The following is a 17192-nucleotide window of genomic DNA, read 5'->3' as shown; positions in this document are numbered from 1 at the left end:
CTCCCTTCACTTGGGGAGCCGGAGCCCCCTGCCCCACATTTGATGCTTTGTTCGTGGCTACGTAAACAAATTCGGAGCTTGTTACTTTTAATGTGCTCAGTGGGAAAGAAAAAAGTGTCACTCCATTGTCATTCCCAACTGGGTGCTTTTTAACCGCTCAGGTGTTATTTCACGGTTCAGCATACATATTCGATTTCCTTCCCTTAATATTTGTTTGACTTATTCTCCGACGGGGACTGGGTGCTTTAGAAAAGCTCTGCGAGGTCAGCCTTCCCGCAGCCTCTCAGCACCTCCGTGGGCTCCCGGCCGCGGCCCTGGCTCTTCTTTCAGCAGTTCTCGCTGCAGCAACCACACACACCAACCATTCTCCCGCCAGGTCCCCTGGGTCTGGGGGTGTAAATCAAAGCAAGCTGGACGTAGGACAGACCGAACAGATTATTCAGTTCCCCCACAGGCTGGAAACAGGGAGCCTGAAGCAACATGAAGAGTACGCAGGGAGAGGGGTCTCTAAGAAAGAACGACTCACCTCTGCCACAGCCTTCCAGTCTCCTCTGAGGGAAGCTCTGACTACCCACTACGGGCAGGGGGCGGGGTCACTCACAGAAATGAGCTATTTGGCCCATTCCCTCTTCCAAAGATGACAATCTCTATTAAGGGCAACTCTTCAGGTAAGTAAGAAAAGTGAAAAATGAAGTAAAGACAGACAGATGTCCTTTTCGATCTTTATTCCTGTACTGACATTATGCCCAGGCCCAGGAAAGGTACTCAGAGGGGGTCCGTCACTCATGTGTCACACGCAGGCTCCGAGGGAGCTCACAGCCATCAGCTTCTTCAGATACTTAGTGAAGAGGGTGCACCACAAACCCTAAGAAAGGTAGAGTTTTCAAAAAGTGCAACTTGGGCTCAGCGGTTCTAACTACATTGTAAAGCTTTAGTGTCAGACCTGGAAAACGCTGATTCAGAACAAGGTCGGCGAGGTCTGACCCTGTGTGTGCCCCAAACGGGCCCAGCTCTCCGCGCCCGCAGCCCCCAGCGCCTGCAGCGCCACGTGCACTCCCTGTTGGACTGGCCCCACTGGGCACTCCTGCTACAGTCCATCGGCCAGGTAAGGGAAGAAAAGACTTGAATCCCAGTCTTTCCAGTCACCCATCGGGTCAGATCCTGTGGAGGCTCAAGGACCCAAGTCAGCCAAGAGGTCAAGGAATGGAAATCTAAGGTACTGGCTCTCACGAAGGCTGACACACTTCCAATAACTGCATTATCCACCTACCCAGGGATGTTCCTTCATTTATGGGCCCCCCTCAGGGACTTTCCCTTTTTATTAGTCTTGGTTATGCAAGAACTGAGTTTCTTCGTGCCCTAGGTGAACTCCAACGGTAAGTCTGCTCTAGAGTCCATGGCAGGATGATAGGTGGTTCCATGAATCACCAAGAAAAGCCTCCTGGATTCCCAACAAAACTGAGCGCATTTTCACATTTAGGCTCTGAGGCTTAACATCCAGGGAGGAAAGCAGTTAACTTTCTGAGAGAAGGATCATGACCATGAGTCTGTGAGGAGCGATCTCAGACCCAGGCCAAGGCTGCATGTACATTTGTTTGTTCCCCAGACCTGGTATCGGTGGCACTTTCACTGGCAGGAAGCTCAGAGAGGGATGAACACAAGGACAGAGAGTCTATTTTTTAAAAAGTTATTGGCCTGCTAACTTTAAAAAGAGATTATTATGAAGTCTAATTCCATGATAGGTTATTTCCATCTTTCATCTCTTCTAGTACAAAGGGAAAACATGGGCTAGTTTATTTAGAATCACAGATTTTATCATCTCTCACCCTTCCCCTGGATGAATGTATGGATAGCTATACATTTTACTAATTATGTTTAAAATGTGACTGTTATATAGCGCCTCAGCTCTGGAATTCTCCAGTTAGCGGAATTCTCCAGTTCTCCTCATCACAAACTAAATCTAAGCTACTTGTAAGCCTTTTTCTTCTCCTTGGTTCTTCAATCCATTTGAACATTCAGTTGACAGATTTTCCACTACCACGGCCTGTCCCTATCTTCACTCTTTGTCATCTCCACTTCATTCTGTGATCTGACTGCTTTTCCCATACACCTTCCCATAAACCGACAGTTCCTCTTTACCACCTTACCCTCCTCAGCTGGCCTCTGAGCCTATCTGTCAGCTGGGCCTCTACTGCCTAACCGACCTAGCGTCCATTGTTAACCAAAACATAAGCCCCACCCTCAGCACATCAATCTGCTTGTGACCTCCCTGTGTGACCACACGTACCAGGCTCATTCTCACTTTGGTGCCTTTCCCCTCAGTGTCTCCTACACCAGGAACACTCCAAGGCGGTTTTATGTTCTCAGGGGGAAAAAAAAAAAGTGGGGCATTCCAAGCTACTTTGCTGTCTTCCCATGATTCTTTGAGAGTATATTCTTGCCATTACCTTGGGTAGCTGTGAACAAAATAATACAAATAAATTCTCAAAATTTATTAGCACCCAAGAGGTTTGACCAGCCTCTACAGCCCATGGGATACCCAGGCAGAAAAAGGAAGTAAAATGTTAGGCATTTTGTACACCTAACAACATACAGTTGGCTCTTAGTGAAGTCCGTTTACCACGTGAAGTACTGACTTTATAGCCAGTATTACTAGCCAAGAGTGTTTCACATCTCTCAGGTGAAAAATGTTCAACACTTAAGTGCTACTAATAATTTTTATGGTTGGAAATGAGGATCAAAGTATGAAAGGAAAAATAAATTCACGGGTTCATACATTCAGCCAAGTCTGCATGGCTCATTTTCTGCCACATGTTTTAAATGGTCTCTCTAAAAGGCGGGGGAGGGGAGGAGGAAAAGTTGCATTTTATTTCCCCACTCCTTAGGTCTGAAATAAAAGCAGACAGACTTGGAGGGGAAAAAAAATCAAACATTCGAGTAACACTATACACTGCTACTGTTCCCCCAGGAGTTCCTTGCAAATGAGTATCAAGAACTCAATAGATACTTTCCTGGTAAAATACATAAACAGATAAATAAATTATTCCAGGCTGAAAAGAATTTCAACATCTGGCAGCTCGCTAGAGCTTGTCAAACAAGTCAGAAGCACGCGGGGCCAGAGAAGATCATTCTTAGCTCCTGATTTTGGGGCTGGAGAGGGAATGCAACATTTCCCAAAGCTCTTTGCCTTCCAACAGGGAATATGACCCATTTAAACAGGCAATGACCCCTGTGTTTTCTTCCAATAAAATAAATAATGATACACAGCATTAGGTCTCTGATCCTAATGTCTGTGTGTTCAAGTCATAGACAGTGCAAGAAAAAAGGCCTTTCCTACATGGACTGGCCTTTCATTCTCAAAAACTTGCTGTGGTATACCTTTAATGGCTATATTAAATGAACATTTAACACTTTAAAGAAGGAATTTAATTAACCCTGGCTGGTGTGGCTCAGTTGGTTGAGCGCTGTCCCATGCACCGAAGGGTTGTGGGTTCAATTCCAGGTCAGGCACAAACCCAGATTACGGATTTGATCCCTGATCAGGGCTCAGGCAGGAGGCAACCAACCAATTGATATCTCTCTCTCTCTCTCTCTCTCTCTCTCTCTCTCTCTCTCTTTCTCTCTCTCTCTCTCTCTCCCTCCCTCCCTCCTTCCCTCCCTCCCTCCCTCCTTACCTCCCTCCCTCCCCCCCTTCTTCCTTCCTCCCTCTATAGAGTCAGTGAAAAAAATCCTATATAATAAAAGGGTAATATGCAAATTGACTGAACGGTGGAACAACCGGGCACTATGACACGCACTGACCACCAGGGGGCTGACACTCAATGCAGGAGTTGCCCCGGTGGTCAGTGCACTCCCACAGGGGGAGTGCTGCTCAGCCTAAAGCTGGGCTCACGACTAACGAGCGCAGCAGCAGTGGTGGGAGCCTCTCCCACCTCCATGGCAGCAGGGAGCAGGCCTAAGCCATCAGTCGGACATTCCCTGAGGGCTCCCGGACTGTGAGAGGGCGCAGCCTGGGCTTAGGAACCCCCCTACCCCAAGTGCACCGGGCCTCTAGTATTATATAATATCCTCAGATGAGGATTAAAAGAAGGGATTTAACTTCTTTGAACCTCAGTCTCCTCAACAATGAAGTGTCAGGATATCTCTAGTTCCCTTTACGTTCTGACTTTTGGATGCTTAACAGGCATGCTAAGATTCTGGTCCTTTCAGCCAGATCAGCAGGGAGGCCTGAGGGCGGGTCCCGTCTAGTGCAGCAGCCTTGTCTATGTGCTGTAGTGCACAGCATTAGCATTGCCTGTTTGTGTTATGTTTTGACAAAGGCTGGGAAAGCACTGTTGTGGTTCTAAGAACTTCTTCCTGGAGAGGATTCTAGGGATCACTATCATTTTCAGATGAAGAGTCCAGGTAGCCCTTCCCCCATCATTCCTCTTACATCTCTTACCTTTTACAGTAGGGGCAGCCAGTGCTAGTTATTAGTTACTGTCTCGCAGCCCCACCCCTGCTTGGAATGCTGGGGCTGAGACTCCACAAGAACATGTCCGTCTTGGCTACATCACTCTGAATGTTCCCCTTCTCACAAAAATAGATACATGTGTATAGTTTGAAGCCATATAGACAATGAAGAGAGAAAACCTGCAGAAACAATTGGTCTTTTGCCCTGAGTTGGCTAGAGAAACAAGTAGGTAATTTGCTTTTTTTTTAAAATGGGAATGAGATTTACTAAAAATCATCCAATACCCTAAGTGTGATGATGTAAAAGACATCTCTATGAATGAAAATAAGTCCACAAAGATGAATGTACGTGTGATTAGCTACTCGCAAGCCTTTCACTGGCCAATAACTACAGTGACCAGGGTATCTCACACCTATTTCACAACAATTTCTTTTGCACCCAAAAGGAGTTACATACATACATATTTTTAAAAAATAACCAGGGAAAACTTGAGCTTTGAATTTTGGGTGGTAGTGGTGATAGAGGGATTCCTATTTCTTTCCCTTAAAATTCACTTTTTATTTAAGGGCTAGAAAATAAATTTCTATAATAAATACACGTACCAAAAATGGTTTCATTTAATAAAACTTCATGATTTCTTAGAGCCTCAAATTCAACAAATCCCAAGTCAACTAAGGAATATGGTTCCCTCTCCCAAAGGCTGGATAACTCCAGGGGATCAATGTCACCACCTTCACCCATGCCAGCTGTAGCTAATGGATTTATATACTCTGTTTTGCTTACGTCTGATACCACCATTACGCCCCTGCAGCCACGGGCCTCTCCTGTCGCCATCATGCATCTCGCGTACATCCTCCCCCGACAGAGCTCATCAATTCCTATTGCTTTTCACCAGGCCTCAGCTCAGGGCACTTTCCCCTGGGGAGACCTTTACTGGTCTCCATACTTAACCCTTGAACCCTGCCTAATCCATCAGCCGCATCGAATGAACAGTGATAGAGAATGTTTCTCCCTACAGACAGGCAGCCAGCCTCCCCACTTAAAACTCAGAAAGAAAGCCATCAACAGGGTCTGCTTTCTGTTTGTCAGCGTCGCCAGCTTCTTCACTTACTGATGTTTTTATTGTTGCAGCGCCCAGCTGCTCGAGTCAGGGGAGCGCTATTCAAAAGGAGACATCAATTAAGTGCTTGTTAAATGCAATAGATGCTCTTTTGAAAATGTCCCCTGGGACTCTCCTTGGGAGTTCCCAAAACTAGTGGAGGGACAGTTGTCATTTTGGAATAGGGTTTCCCCAAAGTTTTAAAGAACAGCTTCATAACCCCATGCACAGCTTTGGACTCTATTTGAACTTAAAAAGTATGACTCTGGAGAATAAAATACAATAATCTTTATTAAGAAAAGTAAGTAATAATAGGCAATAAATATTAAATATGTAAATATACTGCTTAAAATCGCCTTACCTCATAACCAAACTGCAGCTCATCAGAGGTCAGCATAATGATGTCATCATCAATAGCCAGGACAGCCTCTGTCTCGATTTCGTCATAAGGGAAGAAACGGTTACTCAGCTTGTTTTCAGCCGTCCTCACAACCTTTAATGGAACCCGGATTTTGGGCCAGAGAGACTCTGGAAAAAGAAAACACAAGGTATTTATCTCCAATAAAGTGGTGACAGCAGCATATCACAGATGAGTTGGAAGAATCAAATCCACACACACAGTGTGCAAGGGCAGTTCTTACAAATGTAATTTTATAATATTTTATACTACAGGCCTGGTGCATGGATTCGTACACCGGTGGGGTCCCTCGGCTTGGCCTTTGGGGATCAGGCCAAAACCGGCTCTCCAACATCCCCCGAGGGGTCCTAGGTTGCAAGAGGGTGGTTCTCGGGTGATGCACCCTGGAATCGGGCTCCCTCCTCTCTGGTTCCAGGTGCGTCACCAGAGAACCGCAGCTGCCAAGTCACTGCAGCTCAGCAGCTCCTGCGTTGAGCGTCTGCCCCCTGGTGGTAATGCACGTCATAGTTACTGGTCGAAGCGTCTGCCCCCTCGTTGTCATTGCACATCATAGCTACCAGTCAGATGGTAGCTCAGGCTCATACACACACACACACACACACACACACACACACACACACACTGAGTGGCCAGATTATTATGATCTCTGAACGCATAATAATCTGGCCACTCAGTGTATATTATGTCTATCCTAAGTCCCTACAACACTACTAGTTCTCATTGCTGTCTCCACCAGAATGCATAAATTGGCTTCTTCTCATAACTGAGATAGGGAAGCCAAATGACCATGATCACAATGATAAGAGAAATTGAGCCTGGATTGGCTTTCTCAGACCCATGGTTTTAACATCAGAACCCTACCACCTTTGCAAAATACATTCAGGTAGGTCCACCCCAGCTCAAAGCTTGCCTGTGTCTCTGTTAGAAAACACAATGCATGTGCTGAAGATGTCTGCTCCAATGTGCCCACCTCCAAAATGCAACCACAAACAGCCATCAAGGCCGTGAAAATCCGCCCCTCATCCAACTGTTTCACTGAACAGGTCTATCTTCCTTAACTTAGCACTTTATCCCCTCGACAGTCCTTCCTCATGATTTACTGTCTTTGGTTTCTCATGTCCAATTTACAGAGTAAATATCAAATGTCTAGGTTCAATTATGTGGGATTTTCTAGTAGAGTGAAGAAACACCAACCCATGACTTGCCTTACATTTTCCCCATTCCACTTTGAAATGAGAGAAGCAATTCAACCGCAGGTTCCTTATTTTAAAATGCTGCATTTAGCACAGCATGAAATCAATCCTTCTTTGGTACAGTACCCATCTCTACACACCTCAGGGGTCTTTACACGTGGGCAGTTTGTTCTTCACACATTTGTTAAATTAGAATAGGAAAGCTAGGTGTTAAACTGCTTCCCCAAAGTTCATCATGTGACTGTGGACGATCTAGCTTTTGAGTACTGAAGCCCCCAAATGCCGGTGGCCACTCCACACTCCCTACACTGAAGAGAAGCATTTCAGAGGGAAAGTCAGAAGGGGAAAAGGCTGCCTTCACTGGCTGCAAATAAGGTATCTTACTTCTGGGTATTCTACAGTAAATCCATTCACCACCTTGCTGGGGCATTAAGGGTCTTGGAAGAAGCCTGTGCAATCAAGAGGCCCTGTAATTAAGGACGATATTCAGTCTCAAATAAGCACAGAGCCTAAAAAAGAGGTCAACTCCAAAAGAAGCGTGCTTGGAAAAGGACTGAACTGGAGACCAAAAATGATCCTATGGGTCACCTGTCTTTTAATCAATAACAACAGTTCATTGTAGCTGCATTCTTGGCACAGAATTACATAATTAATAAATATATCTGGAACAAGTGAATTGGCATAGAACTGAGAGACCAGAGGCCCGGGTGCTGCATTATCTATGGGATCTTAGGCAAGTCCCTTCTTCTTAGGGTAAGAATAAGCAGAGAAAGAAGGGGACCTTTATTAAGCAACTACTATATGCCAGACACGTAAGAGATGCAGTGTCATTTGAGCCTCCTGACAACCCTATGGGGCAGAAATTATTTACAAAGCAAGCTTTACAAGGCTCAGAGACGTGAAGTAACTTGGCTGGGGTTACAAGCTAATAAATGATAAGGCTAGTATTTGAGTTTAAGTCTGTTTGGTATCAAAGACCAAGTAGAACCTACACCATCTATTGCAGTTTGAAAATCTCATGTTTCTCTAGATCTGGAATAAGACACTAAAGTTCAATAATTTTCTCCAGCAATCATTCTTGTTTGTTTCCTATGCCCTCTTCCAGATAAATAAAAGTGCTGTCGTAAATCTACTGTCCAAATCCTCATAAAGGATTATGTCTGTAATATCTAAAATGAAGAAGGTTATAATCCAACCTACTAGACCAGCAGCTCTCAAACTTTTTGGTGTTAGGATTTCTTTGTGCTCTTAAAAACAGTTGAGAACCCCAAAGAAGATTGTTTACGTGGGATACACTCACACAATTTATTGTATTAGAAATTAAAACTGAGGAAATCTGAAAACACAAGAACACATTCCATCAGCTGTGAGGGTGATGATGTCATCCATGTCGTGGAGCTTGTCCACTTGTGAAAGAGTAAGAGTGGGAAAGGGAGGTGACTCAGTATTATTATGAAAATAATTTCAACCTCACAGACCCCTGAAAGGATCTCAGTGATGTCCATGGTCCCTGGACCACACTTTGAGAACCTCTGTGCTAGACTGTTCTGACTTGGGTAGCACAATCCAGGGAAAGTCTGAACAAACCAGAAGACAGTATGGGAGGAGTTACGAGAATAGTGCAGGCACCTGAATCCAGGATTTCTAAAAGAACGCGTAAGAAACAAAATGTGCCACTGGTCAATGTATTGCCTCTCAGCTTCAGTTTCACCCTTCACTGCCCTGACGGCGATGCTGGAACTGGGTCCTGCAAACAGTTCCCTTTGCCAGCTGGCACCGTGCTAAGCTCTGTCAGTAGAGGGTGCTGGAGGGACACTGCAGGAGGAACCCGGCTTTTCTTCCTGGGTCCGGGTGCTGTGTTACTTCTTGCTCCTTCTGTACTTGGCCAGCGGATAGGCAGGCAGGAGCATTTATTGCCAGCAAGTTTAACTGCCCCGCCCCCCAGAGGCAGCTTCCAGCAGGTTCTGCAGACACCCCAACCAGCTTCCCAGTGAGTTCAACAGCACCTCTGTAGGCAGCTTCCCAGAAAGTTCTACAGATACTTCCAAGAGCACTCAGCTGAGGTTCTGCCCACATGGTTCCCAGTGAGCTGCACTGAGGCCCTCACCAGTTTCCCAGCAAGGTCAATAACACCCCCTGGGCAGCTTTCAGTTGAGCCCCAGGGGTATGCAAGGAGATGGTTAGTTGCTTGCTGGCCAGACCTGGCCTGTGGCACACCTCAGCAAACCTCACCATGCAGTGAGCTGCATGGTCTGAATCTCAGACCTAGCTGGAGAAGGGATGCTCCCAAACTTATTTTCTGTAATCTTTAGAGCTCTTTTTACCCCTTAGTCACCAATGTCCTGTTACTACTTAACAGTTCTTTACTTTAAACTTTTCCTGTTCAAGTTCAAAACTTGTCTCCTCCCTGGACCTTGGCTATACACCAGGTCTTATTGGAAAGGCTATCAGATGAAAAGGGAATTGTTCTCTATGGCCTCTAAAGTTAGAACCATGACCAACAGCTGGGTGAAAGTTATAGGAAAATTGATTTAGACTCAAAGTAGGTAAGAACTTTCTGATGGCATAAACAGTTTTAAGGTGAAATTAAATGCCTTCAGCAGCAATATGGGATTTTATTCTGTTGATAAAATCAGGACAAAAGCATGAGGTAGGAAAGAAAAAATTGATGGTAAAGTTTGTTTCTTTTTTCCTTCCACTGGTATTTTCAAAAGAATAGATTTACAGTGGAACCTTGGTTCTCGAACTTACTTACTTTGTTCCTGAGGGCTGTTCAAGAACCTAATGTTAAAAAACTGAGTTATTTTTTCCCATTAGATATAATGTCAATTGAATTCATTCATTCCAGACCCCCAAAGAATTCCGTTTTAACCTTTCTTATATGCACTGCATGCCTAATGTACTGTTTAATCTATAAACAAACACTTCTTTTCTTAAATTTATCAAACTACCCCCTACCAACCTTAAATGAATCACTTTCAGCACTCAGTTCAGGGATGTCCTTCAGGTCAGAATGCAGCCTTTTTGCTTGTTCATATATCACTCCCTCCCAAATGGCTCTCACTGGCTAACTGCTTTTCCTCTATCCAAATCAACAACAGTTTTTTTTTTACCTCTTCAACTGCCTGTGGTCATTGTTTTTTTCAGGCCCTTAGCAACATTAGCAGGCACTTTTTGTCATGCTGAGGTATCAGCTTGAAAACCAAAGTTTGGTTCGACCACCAAGACATTTTTTCAGTGAACATATTGGTCGAGAACCAAATCACTCACAATGGGAGGCATTGGAGAAATGAAGTTTGACTGTACTTTAATGTTTGAGTCCCCGACAAGGACCTAGTTCTTTTACATAATCCCAAGTCGGAGAATTGACAAGACATGATGATGTTCCTACTGATAACGGATGATCTAAATAGACCCAGTGGGGCTTTGTGCAAAGAGCATGAGCTTTAAGATCCAGAGAGGCCTGTGTTTATTTCTGACTCCACAATTTGCAGTGTTGTGGCTCAGGCAAATTACTCAATTAATCTGAATTTCATCCTTGTAAAGTGGGGATAATAACAGCTTTCTCATAGGACGAGAGATAATATATGTAAAGCACTTAGCACAGTTCCTGTTCCTGGGATGTAAAAGGTATACAATGCATGGTTATAATAACATCGTATCACTATCTTCACAAATGGATTCTTATACAGTCTTATGAACTTCACTTCTCTACCGACAACCTGAAGAGGTGTAGACAGAGGACATGTGGTGACCTCTTAGGACGCAGAAGGAAACAGTGTCACGGCCAGAAGTATTCAGGCCCTAATTCCGTCACTTAGCCCAGATGGGGTATTTTTCCTTACACCTTTAAATTCTAAATGGAACAGTTGGCCCTGTATCCTGGGTCCCATCCTGTGGCTCTGTAGCTGGCAAAATAAAAATGTCCCCTTCCATTCACCAACAAAGAAGTCTGAAAAATAGGATTTTCACACACACTAAATTTATGAAAAACACACAGCTGAGCCAGCTGACCCGGTAACTTCACAGTTATAAGCTTTAGTATAGCTCCAAGGAGAAAAAAAAATCTCCTTGTGTTAAGGACTTTTAAAAAATGTGTTTTGATGAACGGTTTTCTCCATGCTGGATGCCAAGGGAGATGTGAGTAAAGAGAATTTTTCTCCAACCTGGCAAAGGTAGCACCAAATGTTCCGGCTGACTGAGGACGACCGCAGCCCGATCCTGGCGGTCACTGTCACAAACACAACCACAGATCCATAAGTGAATGAGGAGATTATCTCCATGCCAACCTGGAGCTCACTTCAGGAGGGCTCGGCTGCTTGGTGTCCACCTGGTCCCCAGGGTCCTAATCCCCACAGTTGCAGAATTTAGCTCTAAAGGAAGGTAGCTGCTGCTCCCACTTCCCTGTTGCCTCCTCTGAGCTGACCATCCTGACAGGCGCAGCCAATCCCGTCCCGCCTGCTAAGAACTATGGAAGTTGCAAGGTTAAAAAGCTGGGAGCTCTTGAGATCGATTCAAATTTTAAACTGACATCAGTTAAAAAAGAAGGCTGAGGTCAACTTGACTGAAATGGACAATGGAACAGCTTCCTTCAAACTGAGGCCAAGGGCCAAGCCAAATAACTCCTGTATCCATCAAGTGGGGAACTGAAGAGTTGGGGAGCAGGAAGGCAGGGGCTGCCTTTTCTTTCTGACAAGGCTCAAAACCAACGTGACGAAAGCTCACTGGAAATTTCTGTTGCCTTGTCTAAGTATTTATTTAAACTTCAAACCAGGCAATTTAGACTTAAATGTAACCAAAAAGAAAAAGGTATTTGGTTGGATTGGAAAGTGAAAAAAAAAAGGGGGGGGGGGATGTTTCTGACTACGCTAATCCTCCCAGCAGCAGACATGTTAACCACAATATTTATCTTAGTAAATGTAGGGAAAGTGAAAAACATCACTCCTGCCTCTAATATTTCAAAGCCGTGGATTTGTTTTTTAAAATACATATATGTTACTAATGCTATACATAAAAAAATCAGATGGCTTTGCCAGAGCTGACAGCCCCATTTACCAACTGAACAAACACCCCCCTCGCCCCCCGGCCCAGAAGATTAAACGTGGTTCATGCTCTCCCCAAACAACCACACTGACCGAGCCAGAGGCCTGACCTAAAAACCACTGTTAGAAAAAGGCTGGTCCAGTCTCTAAACGTGTCAAAATTAGGGCCTCATCAGTTGAGGGCTCTCTTTCCTCCCTGGAGCCAAAATATTTCAAAAATAAACTAAACTCTGGGTCATAAAATTAACCAGTACATTTTAGTAGGGTCTACCAAAAATCAAACTGAACACCCTGCTCCCAAACCTAGCTTCATGCTATTGCATTTAGCTATGTCAACATGGGGGCTTGGACCAAGAAGAAAGAAAAAGATCCCTCCTTTCGCATAGTTTGCAATGAATACTTGCCCAAAAGAAGGGACTCAAATTCACAATAAATAAGTGGCTAACCAAGCTTTCCAAGGACAAGTCCCTTTTACATTTAGCACCAGACTTTGCAACTCTGCCTCTGGGGCAGGGAGCAGGGCTGAGAGGCTCTCTGAAAGCTTGTGGCCTTTGTGAGCAGGAGCAAGTGCATGAGCTGAGGGTGAACATACACAGCCCTCCTTCTTAAAACATGGCCCATCCTGCCCTGGCTGGTTTGGCTCAGTGGACGAAGCATCGGCCTGCGGACTGAAGGGTCCAGGGTTCGATTCCCGTCAGGGGCACATGCCCAGGTTGTAGACTCAATCCCCAGTGGGGGATGTGTAGGAGGCAGCCGAGCAATAATTCTCTCTCATCTTTGATGTTTCTACCTCTCTCTCCCTCTCCTTTCCTCTCTGAAATCAATAAAAATATATTTGAAAAACAAAAACATGGCCCATCCTTTATCCACGAAGAGACTAATTAGCAATACAGCACCATCCAATCCACTTCACCTTGGGGGAAAGGGAACAACTGTACTGATGAATCCAAGGCAGCTGTTAGAGGCCCTCCCATGCTCCTCCCTTGCAACTCCTTTTTTGTCTTCTCTACCTGTTCCTGCCGGTCAGTCTCTTCCTCCCTCCTTACATGATGCCACCACCTCCCTTTTTATTCTACCCCTTCCCCCCACTTTATTGACATCAAATAAATTAAATTAGAAGCTGAGAAGAAAAAAAAATTGACATAAAAATATAGTTAACAAAAATTTTTTTAAAGCAGTGTGTGTGCCCGGCCAGTGTTGCTCAGTAGTTGAGCATCTACCTATGAATAAGGAGGTCTGGCTTGATTCCCGGTCAGGGCACATGCCCAGGTTGCGGGCTCCATCACCAGTAGGGGCCGTACAGGAGACAGCCAATCAATGATTATCATCATTGATGTTTCTATCTCTCCCTCCCTCTCCCTTCCTCTCTTGAAGACATTAAAAACATGTTTTTTTAAAAAGCAGTGTGCTTCAGGACAAAATGCAGGACCTTCATTTAAAATGCTACTTCATTAACTCACACACACCTTGGCTCCCTAAATCTAAAAAGAAAGTACATGATTCTCTCAGAGAACAAAAATACCACTGAGTGAAACATTTTAAGTGTCTGAGGAGGAACTAAAGAATTTTCATGAAGCAATTTCTGATCTGCCTAACAGACAGAAGCATGGTCTTCTTCCAGCCTAGACTACACATCCACTACTGGGAGTTTCCAGAGTTGACTGTCTCGACTTCAGTATAACCAATTAAAAGGGACTAGCCATAAAAAGTGCAGAGACTACTGTCAGGCAATAAACTGGACCTTATCGGTGATAGTGGTGCACATTACAAACTTCAAACTGATTCCGTGCTCTAAGCCATCAGAAACTTCCTGGCTTTAATAGGCTATAAAGGGCAGGAGCTTTGAAGTCCCTGGGATTAGGATCAATAATAGACGGACTGAATGAGAAACTAAATGGAGGTGGAACATACTCTATGCATTCTGAATTAAAAACAAATCCAATTAATCAAATAGTCCTGGACCCTAGCTGCCAGCCAGCAGATTGCAAGGGTGGCCAAGGCAAGGAACACAGTGATTAAGGATGAACCAATGGGAACTCCAGTGAGGGCTCCCTTATGGAACTGCTTCGCAGACTGGGAGGGCATGCTTTGCTGACTTTCCCCAACAGAGGTGAGGCTATCCTTTTTTTTTTTTTTCTTTGAAGAGCACAGTATCAGAGCCGAGATAAGGAAGGAGAAAACAAATGCCTTTTAAACTGAGTTTTCATGTAAACAAATCAGCTGAGAGGGCTGAGGGAAGCTGAGATCTGTTTTCCCAAGGCTGATGGGCTTTGATCCTACTGATTCCTAAGCCCTGCCACTTGTGGCTACAGAACAAGCCATGGGCTTGGAGTTAAATGGGCCATTCTAGAACAAGAATGAAATGATTGATAAAACTGGGGTCAAGCTGTCTCAGAAATGGCATTATTGCTGACAAAGTGGAAAAATTCATTTAAAACAAAGGAGGCAATTAACTTGGCTAGCCACAACGGATCCAGCTGAAAGTTGTACTAACACCCAAACCACCAGGCCTTTCCGGAACACACGACCTCCCCACTCTTCTTACCTTCTGGAGGACTTTTATTCTGATTATTCCAGACGACTAGCAGCTTGGATAGACTGGGCACCTTAGACACTTCTGTGATGACCCGGAAGAGACTCTCCACTCGGTCGTAGGTGAGGACGATGGCGGTAAAACCTTGAGACTGTGGTGGGATCAGTGGGAGGAAGAGTGGGTTGCTCACACTACCCCACTTCTGCAAGAGAATAGATTAATGAGGGTCAGAGAAGGATCTACTAACAACAGGGCTGATCTCTTTCCCAACATCATCAATAAACCCGAACATGGGAGGTTTGGTGGCTTCTACCATGACCAATCCAAGAGCTAAGCAATTGTTCAAAATCTTCCCTTCCTCAAAATTCATGCTGACTCTCTGTAATTCAGTTTGGCTCTGATACTATTAAAAACAGAGCAGAGAACTGTTGCAGCTGAGGAGAGATTTCTAGCTAAACATGGCAGATTAAACCCATGCATTTATCTCTATCCCCTCCCCAAATCCCCTGAAATGACAGTTAATAAATATAACATACAAATCTACAATGACAATAAGACAGGAGAAAGGAGAGCTGCTGATGAGCGATATTAACATGTTTCTCAAAGGGGCCAGAGAAGTGGCAACAGAGTAGGAGAGTGAGAACTGAAACCTAAGGACCTACAAAGGGGGAAGCCAACAAGGTTCAAGGTCAAAGTGTTGAACCCCACAAAGGCTCAGGAGTTAAGCTCAGTGGGTACGTTGTGAGGATAAGAGGAGGGATAGGATTGAAAATAGGAGGACTGGTTAAAAAACAGAAGGAGTAATTGCAAAATAAAATATGATTTTTAAAAAAGTTTCAATTTGAAAAACAACACACACAAAAGACACACATAAGGAGCAGTGAGAGACCTGGATTCACAAGCTTTTCCTTCACCTACCACTCAGCCAGAACTCTACTCTTCTCCTCACCCCCGCTCAACAAGGAGGTTTATTCTCTGAGGAAACGGAAGCTCCAGACATGGAAACACGGGCACAGCTGAGAGGAAAACGCAGGTGAAAATCTATATTCTGAATGATGAGCCCTATAGCCTTCTTCCCCTGCAGTTCCTAAACTGCGGGCAGCTGTGTGGAGAGCTTGCCACTCGCCATCTTACAGCAAAACCTTCCAGGCAGCAAGCTGCCCTCATACAAAGAACTTCTGATCCAGTTTTTAGTGCTTCTCTTGTAACCATGAGCAGATCCTAGAATCTCAGACATTTTAAGAACATCCTCAGCATGAAGAAAAGAAACCAAATGAACAAATAGAAGAACAGGAACTCAGGAGAAACAGAGACAATAGAAGCAGAAGGAAATGAAAACATCAACAAATTATATCCTCAGAGAGAGATTTTCATCCATGAAAGAATGAATTGTTACTTTTATTTTAAAAGATCTATCAAGAACAGGAGAGAACTCTTAATGTGATAGCTTGTAATTATGTAAAAGGCAGAATTGAAAGATAAAGATGATAACATATTCCAGTACGGTGAACAAAAAGTCAGATGAAAAACAGGATTGAAAAGATGAGAAAATCTAGGAGGTCCAACATCCATCTAACAGGAGGTTCCTAAAAAAACAAACCATACAATATGGAAGAAACAAAACTATCAAAGAAATTAAATAAGTTCTTGGAACAAATGACATGAGACACACAAATTATTCAAGTTGAAAGCGTCCAATAAGTAATAGTACACTGAATTAAAAAAAAGACAAAACCCAAAGCAGAACAATGAAACAAAAAACACAGCTATATCAAAGCACACCACTTCTGAGTGCTGGGAATAAAGAGTGTAAAAAAAAAAAAGTATGAATCCAGGTGATGAGCATGTGAGTTCGCGGGACAATCCTTGCAGCTTACAGCTCTGTAAGTTTGAAATTTTTTCAAAAAATATTTTAAAAGTAATGAAAGAAATTCAACTTCTTTGCTACCATTAAAATGCTAAGTAATTTTTATTGCAGCAAAGTAAACAAAAGTATTTTTGTACTGATGATTGGAAAATATTGTTAAAACATTATTACATTTTAAAACAGCTCTATTGAAATAAGTCATACTATAAAATCTACTCATTTAAAGTATATAATAGTTTTTAATATATTATAGTTTTTTAAACTGTGTTATTGAAATGTGCTATTGTAACCATTTGTAAGTACAATTCAGTGGAATTAATTACATTCACATTCATATGTTATTATGGAAAACCCCAGGATCTAACTTCATTTCTGCCAGAAGGCAGTTGAATATGAAATGCCCTACCTGTTATTCTGGCTGCTTACACTTCCCTAATGTCTTTTATAATCTGGGATTCCCAAGTTCCTCGTCAACCTCATCCATATCACTGATGGACACCCATCACCACGTAGATGACAACAGCTGTCTGCCAGATGTAACCATGTGGGACAGGAAATGTACACAAACATATGGAATACACATGGGA

At 43.7% G+C, this 17192-nt stretch overlaps 1 protein-coding gene across 1 annotated transcript in view; it reads right to left on the bottom strand.

Annotated features, from left to right (window-relative positions):
- Window positions 1-17192, bottom strand: part of EXT2 (exostosin glycosyltransferase 2) — a 117089-nt gene that overhangs the window by 25466 nt on the left and 74431 nt on the right. The window contains exons 9-10 of the mRNA XM_079788135.1: window positions 14751-14940; window positions 5914-6080 (exon numbers count right to left, since the gene is read on the bottom strand). Coding sequence (XP_079644261.1) covers window positions 5914-6080; window positions 14751-14940 — 357 coding nt within the window. The remainder of the gene's footprint in view (window positions 1-5913; window positions 6081-14750; window positions 14941-17192) is intronic.

The sequence above is a fragment of the Cnephaeus nilssonii genome, assembly GCF_951640355.1.
Source record: "Cnephaeus nilssonii genome assembly, chromosome: 13".
NCBI classification, from domain to species: Eukaryota; Metazoa; Chordata; class Mammalia; order Chiroptera; family Vespertilionidae; genus Cnephaeus; species Cnephaeus nilssonii.
Note: the sequence above shows the minus strand (reverse complement) of the source record. Positions and strands in the feature narration are given on the sequence as shown.